Source organism: Triticum dicoccoides, chromosome 5A, assembly GCF_002162155.2.
Source record: "Triticum dicoccoides isolate Atlit2015 ecotype Zavitan chromosome 5A, WEW_v2.0, whole genome shotgun sequence".
Taxonomy (NCBI): domain Eukaryota; kingdom Viridiplantae; phylum Streptophyta; class Magnoliopsida; order Poales; family Poaceae; genus Triticum; species Triticum dicoccoides.
This window is the reverse complement of record NC_041388.1, coordinates 666,279,600-666,289,899: the sequence shown is the minus strand read 5'-3', so window position 1 is coordinate 666,289,899 and position 10,300 is coordinate 666,279,600. Positions and strand designations below refer to the sequence as shown.

Below are 10,300 nucleotides of genomic sequence, written 5' to 3'. Positions count from 1 at the left end.
TTTTCTTTCTTCACCGGAGGGAAAAGGAAGGAGAGGGGGAGGGAGACGAAAGGGGGGCCGCGCCCCCTCCTCCTTGTCCTATTCGGACTCCCTAGGAGGTGGGGCGCCACCCCCCTACGGGCTTCCTTATCTCTCCCCTATGCCCATGTAGACCCAATACTTCCCCGGGGGTTCCGGTAACCCCTCAGTACTCCGGTAAAATACCGGAATCACTCGAAACCATTCCGATGTCCGAATACTATCTTCCAATGTATGAATCTTTACCTCTCGGCCATTTTGAGACTCCTCGTCATGTCCGTGATCTCATCCGGGACTCCAAACAAACTTCGGTCACCAAAACACATAACTCATAATACAAATCGTCATCGAACGTTAAGCGTGCGGACCCTACGCTTCGAGAACTATGTAGACATGACCGAGACACATCTCCGGTAAATAACCAATAGCGGAACCTGGATGCTCATATTGGTTCCTACATATTCTATGAAGATCTTTATCAGTGAAACCGCAATAAGAACATATGTTATCCCCTTTGTCATCGGTATGTTACTTGCCCGAGATTTGATCGTTGGTATCATCATACCTAGTTCAATCTCGTTACCGGCAAGTCTCTTTACTCGTTCCGTAATGCATCATCCCGCAACTAACTCATTAGTTACATTGCTTGCAAGGCTTATAGTGATGTGCATTACCGAGATGGCCCAGAGATACCTCTCCGACACTCGGAGTGACAAATCCTAATATTGATCTATTGTCAACCCAACAAACACCTTCGGAGACACCTGTAGAGCATCTTTATAATCACCCAGTTACGTTGTGACGTTTGATAGCACACATGGTGTTCCTCCGATATTCGGGAGTTGCATAATCTCATAGTCAGAGAAATATGTATAAGTCATGAAGAAAGCAATACCAATAAAACTTAACGATCATTATGCTAAGCTAACGGATGAGTCTTGTCCATCACATCATTCTCTAATGATGTGATCCCGTTCATCAAATGACAACACATGTCTATGGTCAGGAAACTTAACTGTCTTTAATTAACGAGCTAGTCAAGTAAATGCATACTAGTGACGCTCTGTTTTGTCTATGTATTCACACATGTACTAAGTTTCCGGTTAATACAATTTTAGCATGAATAATAAACATTTATCATGATATAAGGAAATATAAATAACAACTTTATTATTGCCTCTAGGGCATATTTGCTTCACTATATACATCTTATTTACGAAAAAGTTAGAACATCTTATACTTGTGAATGGAGGGAGTAGCTTATTGTTGTTTGGAGCCAAAAACTATCGCTTGGTTAGGAACACAAAACGTGGCCATGACATATGCATTAGCATTACTACATATTTTTAAAGATGTAGCTCGTCCGAGAAGAAAAAAAAGAGGTTGTAAAAACAATATTTGTCAGAACGAAGCCGCTGCCGCCACCACAATTTGACACGGTAGATTGTGGCCTCCCCTCAGTCCCGCACCATTAGAGCCGACAGAGGAGTATGGGGCAACTACCTACCAGTGGTTGAGGAGTAATAGCGCGGAGCGCCCGAAAAATCACCTCTCTAAGGTTTGGAAAGGAGAAAACGGTTCAGTCATAAACAAGACTTTATAATACAAATTACTAGTTAAAGTTACTTCTTTTTAACTATTCAACATGCAAGATTGTCAACTTTGTAGAAACTTCATTTCGGAAAATTGTGCTTCCCCGTCCCAATTAAAACATTGGTTTTCATGAAAGTCAAACTTCACAAACTTTAATAGATGAAATATCTATATCTACAATGCTAAGTATATACCATACGAAAATATATTTCATGATAAATCTAGTGGTATTGATTTTTCTCTATTGGTACTCTCTATCTCTACACGGGTGAGGAAATCATTTTTCTCTTTTCTTTTGTTTATATACACACAATGACTATGTTTTTTAGACAAGCCCAACTACCACGTTTTTCTTCTTCAGAACTACCACAATGACCGGAGAGCTCCTCGCGAGCGTCTTCAGCACCAACTAGCGATCGTGGCGCCCGCAGGTCAAATCATGGGCCGCAGCCCAGCGCGCCTCGCCAGCTTGCTCGCTAGCCTCCCTACTCGCTTACGCCTTGGCTCACTTGATCGCTAGCTGGCTCCCGCTCGTATCCCTAAATCGCTACAGTACATACTCATTTTTCTTAGAAAAAAAAACAACCAGTTGGCTGCAGTATGTATTCTTGTTGTTAGGAAAAAGTTAATCAATTTTGAAAACAGTCCGACAAATTTTACAAAAAGTTCATCGAATTTGGAAAAAACCATTGAATTTGAAAAATAGTTCATCAAATTTCAAAAAGTTCATCAAAAATGGAAAAAGTTCATCGAATTTGAAAAAAGTTCATCGGATTTCAAAAAAGTTCATCTAATTTGAAAAAATGTTCATGGAATTCAAAAAAAGATCGTGGAATATGGAAAAAGTTCATTGAATTCATAAAAAGTTCATTGAATATGGAAAAAAGTTCATCGGGTTTGAAAAAGTTCATCGAATTTCAAAAACAAATTCATCATTGAAAAAAGTTCATCAAATTTGAAAAATGTTCATCAGGTTTGAAAAAATGTTCATTGGATTTTAAAAAGTTCATCAAATTCAAAAAAAATCATTGAGTTTGAAAACAAAGTTCATCAAATCAGAATAAAGTCCACGAATTTCAAACGAAAATTCCTGTATTATAAAAAAAGCTTAAAAGGGTAAAATAGAAATGAATAAAAATAGAAAAAAATAACAAAACCATTCCAGTAAAAAAAGAAAGAAGAAAAGAAGGAAAAACCTGTAACTAAACACCTGAAGCGCAGTTGGCTGGTTGGTTTGGGTAGCGAAGGTTGAAGCAGGCGATAGCTGTTCAAATCACGGTACGTACCTACACGTATTGTTCTTTGCATCTTTAAAACCGAAAAAATGAACTGTGGGCCGCCGGCCCAGCGTCGATAAGGGGGTGTGCGCCCTGTACCATTAACACTATATCGGACGCAGAAGGCGCCAAATAGGGTTTGGCCAATGACCGAGTTGCCCATTTGAGAGAAACGGCCCTGTGTGGATATTGTGCCAAATTGTAGTCCAGTGCATTGCGGCACGCAACACAGTTCGGAATTTGGCTCTATGTTTTAATACCACATCGCTTGTCGAAGAGAGATTAAACATGTATATAACCTTTCCCACGGTGAAGTATGGCACAGCGTGGTGAGCGCTGTCAGCAACTCAAATACTGGTATATGATGATATGAAATTCTGGACTCTGGAAGACCACACGACACGCTGTGGTTGGCATTTTTTGTGTGTCCGCCTACCTTGTTTGTAGGCGTTGACTGCTCGGAGATTGCTTTTTTTTTCTTGCGGGAAGAGATTGCATTGTTGCTTCTGAAACAAGGACGGAATGTTTTCGCAGCATTGCATCTTCTTTTACGAGGCGTGGATTTATGACTCCATCATGGAGTAGTACTCCCTCCATTTCTAAATATAGTGCGTATTAGTTTTCTAGGGAAATTCCATATTATAGTGCGTAGTTTGAGCTCAATCCAATTATGGACGAAATTAGCCCTCCACCAACCCATCAAACGCAGAGCCTCCCTCCCTTGTTTATTTGTTCTGGTACACATCAGATGGGACAGACCCAGATGACTGGAGGGTGCCGTAGTTTCTCTCTAATTTTCTATTCTATTGGCATGGAACCTCGAACAGAACGATTGGGGCTTTCTCGTCCAAAACTTATCGCCAGCACATGCATTGGTATGTGGGCTGTTATCTATGCGCATTACATTTAGGAATGGAGGAAGTAATAGCCAGCAGATCATACTAGTACCATCATTTTTTTAACAAGATAGTAGTGTTATCATGGTAATTGATACATTATGTGGTATCTGCAGCTTATCAAAAAAGGTACACCCTCGGTTCATACCATATTTATAAGTTTTCAGAAATTGTGATGATAAAAAAGGATCATGTATGATTGTTTGACAAAACCTAGTATATCTGGTCATTAATTTGGAACACAGAGGTTATGAGTGTATGATCATTTGTGCTTTACACTTACTATATGACCTAAAGATTGTAACTGGGTGCACACCATCAACCATCTCAAATCGATAACATGCACCTTAAGAATGTGTAGCTCAAATTCTTCTTTTAGGACGTGTTAAATACTTTAACTTAGGGTAACCCGGTGTATAGAACTTTATGTATAATATTTTTCGTAGCTTGCAAATTATCATAAGTTCTTCCCGCAAAAGAAATAATATTTGGTCCTTAATTTGCCTTACTTTTTTCCAAAAAGGAGGCAGATTTATTATAAAGATTCATCGGAAGTGCAAAATACTTCAATCATAATAAAATTACATTGAGGTCCATGGACCATCGAACGACCACTACTGTCGTCAAAACGAGCCATCAATGTGCCGCGCTACTGCCATAGCGGAGCCGACCTAACCTTGTCGATGACAGCCGGGAAGTCTTCGTCCATGTCCCTTAAGGACCAACGCCCCGAGGCCGCGGTCGACGCCGCTGAATCCTTGAATCGATCTGAAGAACCTGACATCAAATCCCGTAGTCGTGCACGCACGACGAGAAAACCTATCCTCGACACCCCAAGGAGCTGGCGGGAATCTATTCCGACTGGTGAACTTGAAGAGGATCAAAGCCCGGAAGACTGACTCAAAGAACAAGCGACGCCATCCGTCCGAGTACTGCCCTTGCGAGGACTAAAATCCTAACATATCTACTAGCTGAAGCCGAGGCACCAGGATATCATTCTAGTGAGTGTCTGCATCAATACACGGTGCTTCTAAAAAAATCATCATTTGATCTTAGGATCACCTGATTTACATGGAACAACATATCATGAGTGCATACATACCGACGCATAAGCATCTACTCTTTTTACAAGATTTCTTGCGAAAAAGAAGACAACGTTTAGAAGATCAGTAAAGAAACTAATCCAGGAATGATGCAGCTGTGTTGTGGTCGATTTGCAAGATGCATGATAATGCATCCTTTTTATTATAATCCAGTCATAATCTTCTATATCTAAATAGCTAGCCCTCACTAATATATTTCTCTTAACATGCAAGCATGTCACATCATCAAGCAACATGCATGGCAAAAGGTCCACCACAACATGCATTCATGCACATGAAAATGTCCACCTCAACATGCAAACATATATTAGATATTTTACGATACATTAATCAAACACAATAAAGCATGTGGATTTGCAATTTTAGTTTTCGTAGTATCACTATTCACGTTCCATAGAAATCACATATCATCGAAATGTATTGCAAATATTCCCGCAACAACGTGCGGGGTATCATCTAGTTACTAATATGGTGGATCACACATCGCTTAACGCCCATTTTGCAGGACTTTTATACGTACGGCTTAGGAGAAGAGCACACTTGTTCACTCACCAACGCGGGAGGGGGGGGGGGGCTTGTACTCCTATGGAGTAGCAAGTACATGTTTTCACCTTTCCCATCTAGTTAGGGCTGCTTCATGAGGTACTTCGGCCATGATTGTCATGGCGGCGGTACTTGGGTTAAACCTCATTGAGGTCTATCTTCGATGTGGATGATCTTCTTACTGTGGCCAGTGGCATCTATGGGGCGAGGTGGTGAGGCGGCAACAACAGTCTAGAGGTAAAATAATGTCCTCTCCGCCACATCACCGCTCCGGAGGTGCGCCTAGCACGGCTTAGGATGCGTGGAGGTGTGCTTCCACCAGATCTGCTTGGGTCCTGTTGGCGTTGATCTCCCAACGCTAGTGGTCATTGATTTGTTTGTAGGTCCTCCTGATCTATGTTGTTCTTCATAGATTTGTTTGTAGGTCCTCCTGATCTATGTTATTCTTCATAGCAGTGGATGGTGTTTTGATGTGTTAGCCGGACGATTTTTTGAATGTCAACTAGACCAGCTTCGGTGAGGATGGGTCATGAAGATGCATCAAAACCCTCGCGAATGCTTTGCATTTTTCTGATCAGAATGCGTGCCCAATACAAAAACAAAGAAAGGCACACAACCCTGGCGCGAAATAAAGCAAGGCTTGCCTTACAATCTCAAGTCTGAACTACCATTATTCATCTTACGATTCTCAAATACTTCCAATACAAAAAATAAAGAAAGGCACACAACCCTGCTGCAAACTAGAGCACATTCAGGATGCCTGTTAGGCACCCCGTTGCAATATTACAAGGAGCTTGTCCGGGAGGGCCTCGTTGTACATGTAAGTGTACAATCGCGCTCGGTAAAAAGAAGGCGCTGTCTTCGACAAGAGACGGCGGACTGGACCATCGATGCGGTGCCGGAGAAATATACAGTACCCAGCGCCCAGCGGCATCACCTGAAGGGGTGGTCCATCGATACAGCACCGCAAGATAGTTCCATTCCGTGAAGTATCAATCATCTGAAGGATAGAGCAAACGTGTTAGGACAGGAGGACAAGAGGGTGGAGAACAACAGTTAGGAGTTGAAGGCTCGAAGCTCACCGCTACTATTTCGCAATTGTGTTGGATTCAGTTTTCCACACAATGTCTTTTAGTTCTGACGAGAAATTCTTGTAGAACTGCATGCAGTTTTGAGGAAACGGTGTTAGTTGTTTCAGAGTGCTAAGAGTCAGAATGGTTCAGAATATTTGCCAATTAGGATCGAAATGTAAACTGTTTGATATCATACACTGTGAAACTCCAAGGTGTCCCCTCCAGTTTTACGAAGTTCAACCATATGGAGTGTTGGAGCAACCTCAAAAACCTGCAACCGATTATATGTCATCAGTTTTATGAAGGATTAGCACTTCAAATGTGAAGTCAAAGCAAAAGTTGCCACAGCCTTATAAAGCCATCGCACTGGTATTTCAAAATCACTTAATAATTTCTATTTTCAGAAACATTGGCTGCTTGAAGAATATTTTAATCAGAGGTAACAGCAATTCTTTTAGTGGAATTTGTAAACAATATTTTAACGTCTCAGTATTGGCGATAGAGTGGTACCTCCGTTGCTACAGATAAATGGCCTTTTCTTCCTGTCTTGTCACCTTTCAGTTTCATCTGGAAGTTCAAAAACAGAAATCCATATCAGTCCTGAACTGCTCAAATTCTAACAAACTCTTGAAGAACATAATGGTTACCTTATAATTTTGTTTCCGCACATTGAAACCAAGAGGGCCACAGGCTTCCTCTATTTTAGACATGATCTCTTGTGGTGTACGTTGCGACGCAAAGGATGTTTCCCGCTTTACCATCCCCTATATTAGGAAGGATCAAATTATTTGCGAACCAACAAGGTTTACTAATAATGCAAACTTGTGCCAAAAGAAGATGCCAAGATTTCTAAAAATGGGCAATTAAGTGACTGGCAGAATGATGCACCCTGCATGTCACTACTTACAAATAAAGGCTATTCGCCCCGCTTTATAGAAAAGCACTGACCAACAAGTGAACTGCATGTCACTACTTCAGTAATGACATTCAGACAGTCAGGGATATCAAACTATTCGACTATAAATCAACATTTCTATGAACCTACCATCATCTCTTTCTCAAACAAATTTCCGAGGTTGAATCCCTCAGACCTTGAAATAAGAGCAAATGCATTCATGGATTCTGGTTTCTCTCTCCTCTCCGCCACAAGGTGTTCCTACGAAATAGGAAGGCAAAGGTAATAAATAAAGATGAATCTTTAAAACATAATATTTCTGGGGAGACAGATATGTCAACTGCAGACCAGGAAAGGACATTCAGATTGTATTACCTCTGAACTATCGAATGCAGCATCGACATCTTCAAGGCTCACATCTTCATTGTGCTCAGAATGTGGTGGTTTATAGTCCTTTTTGAACCATTCATCTTCCAAAATTTGGGCGATTGTTATCCTCTGCAAAAAGGAGAAAAAACAAGCGTAAACTAATTATTTTCTCATATTCTAACGCAAATAAAGCTACTAAAGAAGGAAGCTTCAGATATAAGAATTCACGGGTCAGCATGACAGGCACTTACAGTGTGAGGATTGGGATCGAGAATGCGCTTAATAAGATTTCTCGCACCGGTAGAAAACCATGGTGGACAAGAAACATTAGCTCTGGAGATCTGTAGACAAAACGGCAATAGTCTTGTCACTACCAATTTCACATGACAAGAAAGGTATGTCTACGGCAGCAACTTACCAATTTATACAGAGTCATTAAGTTGGGGTCATCAAAGGGCAAATATCCAGCCATAAGGACAAATAAGATTATGCCACAGGACCACACATCAGCAGCCATACCATCATAACCTTTATCAGCAAGCACCTAAAGAAACAATCTAATGATTACACTCCTGAAAGGCTGAAACACATTTATTAGACAAGGTAGAAACACAAAGGCAAAAAATTCACCTCAGGTGCAACATAATTGGGAGTTCCACAAGCAGTATGCAGAAGTCCATCCTCCTAAAATAAAAAACAAAAGGAGGTGATCAATATTCTTTCCGTTAACTGTTTCTCGTGTTCAAGCACAGTGCCTTATGTTTCTGAAAATGAAAAGAAATGCATACTTCTAGCTACTAGCCAACTAGGTAGAGATCATACTTTTGTTTGCGGAGAAAATGCGCTGAGACCGAAATCCGAAACTTTGAGAGCTCCATATGAATCAAGGAGCAGATTTTCTGGCTGCAAATGGCACATAAAACATCCATAAATTAGGAAGTGTATCACAGAGCATCAACGTTTAAGTTACATATATCAGGAACCAGGTAGGATAACTGGACAAACCTTGAGATCTCTATGGTACACTCCACGACTATGACAATAATCAACCGCATTTATAAGTTGGTGGAAGTATCGTCTTGCTTCATCTTCTCCTAGCTTCCCAGAATTGACCTAATTATCCACAAAATAATGGTAATTAGTAAATGAGTAACAACTAAAACATTTATGTAGCCTTATATAACTGACCTACGAGATAAACTCATGACATGTAAAAATAATTGCACACAAAGTAAAAGTCATAACATCCAGCGCATGAAGTTTGAGAGTCTTACGATCTTATCAAAAAGCTCGCCTCCCTCAACAAACTCAAGAACCATGTATATCTTTGATTTGCTAGCCATCACCTATGAAATGCACACATGTTACCTGAGATGAAAGATATAAAAAACGCTGTCTCTGTAAAAAAAAACTAGAGTATACCTCATGCAGCTGGACCACATTTGGATGTCGTATTAGCTTCATTGTGGCGATCTCCCGTTTAATCTGAAAAGGCGGGAATAGGCGGTCAGCGTCCATAATCTGATCAGATCTGTACGGAGGACGCAGGAGTTGAACTAAACATGGCATCTATAGCACCCTAGCATCGTGTATGATTAGATCACATCATCCTTAATTTGCATATAGCAGAAGAAATACGATATCTATAAAATCCTCTTGTAAAATGAGCCTGACGTGGGTGATGCAGGTGCAGAGTGGCCCCCGTATAAGAGACCCGTTTTGCAAACCTAATTCGATGGTCACAATTTTCAATTCATATTCTTTGACATCAACCTGTTCTCTTTTTTTGGATTAAAAAAGATGTTCTCTTTTTTTTTTACCTTAATAACAACCAAAAATCATGAGCAAGGATGACACCGGAAAAACAATCCCCACGGACGGACGGACAGAGAATCTCGACCATGAGAGAGACCTGAACGTCGCAAAGTTATTTGGGACGTTCTTTTCGAATTAGGTGGTCGGTCCTCCGATGAATAAATTATGATCTCCCGGTCGTAATCTAGGGGTTTGTCTGTTTGTTTCTCAATTCGACGAATCAGCCCGCCTAGATTCATCGTTAATCATTAATTAAGGTGCTCCCCCGGGCAACGCCGGATGGAGGTAGCAAGGAAGCGTGGGATTGATTTGGGAGGGACGGACGGACCTGCTCGACCATCTTGTGGCGGAGGACGTGGTTGCGGTCGAGCACCTTGATGGCGCAGGTGGCGGCGTTGCGGGTGTCCTTGGCGATCTTGACCTTGGCGAAGCTGCCCTCGCCGACGGTCTTGCCGAGCTCGTAGGGGCCCACCCGCGTCGTGCGCCTCGGCCCCCCGCCCCTGCCCGCCGCCGCCGCCATCCCTCCTTTCTCCACGGCGGTGGTGGTGGCGGTGGCGGATCAATTAATCCAACCAAATCAATCGATGGATCAATGGGTGGATGGATGAGGGTAGGAGGTAGGTCGACGCTGGGTCGTTGGGTGGGACGCTGGTCGGGTCTCTCCCTGCCGTTGGTGCTTTTTTGCTCTGGAATTCACGGCCGGTTTATAAGGGGGGGG

General features: G+C 41.8%; 1 protein-coding gene across 1 annotated transcript; it reads right to left on the bottom strand.

Annotated features, from left to right (window-relative positions):
• Positions 1-5,972: 5,972 nt before the first annotated feature.
• Positions 5,973-10,271, bottom strand: LOC119303936 (CBL-interacting protein kinase 9-like). Its single transcript, XM_037581096.1, has 15 exons — positions 9,911-10,271; positions 9,190-9,252; positions 9,042-9,113; positions 8,773-8,880; positions 8,590-8,670; positions 8,398-8,451; positions 8,186-8,311; positions 8,019-8,108; positions 7,774-7,896; positions 7,549-7,659; positions 7,151-7,267; positions 7,014-7,070; positions 6,700-6,774; positions 6,513-6,589; positions 5,973-6,430 (listed from the first exon to the last, which is right to left on the bottom strand). Exons 1-14 carry the CDS (start codon positions 10,100-10,102, stop codon positions 6,518-6,520), a joined length of 1,341 nt encoding a protein of 446 aa, XP_037436993.1. The 5' UTR covers positions 10,103-10,271; the 3' UTR covers positions 5,973-6,430; positions 6,513-6,517.
• Between the last annotated feature and the right edge of the window lie 29 nt (positions 10,272-10,300).

Excerpts from the sequence above, each read along its gene's own strand:
- LOC119303936 (XM_037581096.1), bottom strand. The coding sequence starts at position 10,102 with ATGGCGGCGGCGGCGGGCAGGGGCGGGGGGCCGAGGCGCACGACGCGG. Across the intron at positions 8,452-8,589 it reads CATTTTCTCCGCAAACAAAA|GAGGATGGACTTCTGCATAC; the intron begins GTATGATCTCTA and ends TTTTTATTTTAG. Across the intron at positions 7,268-7,548 it reads TGTTTGAGAAAGAGATGATG|GGGATGGTAAAGCGGGAAAC; the intron begins GTAGGTTCATAG and ends TTCCTAATATAG.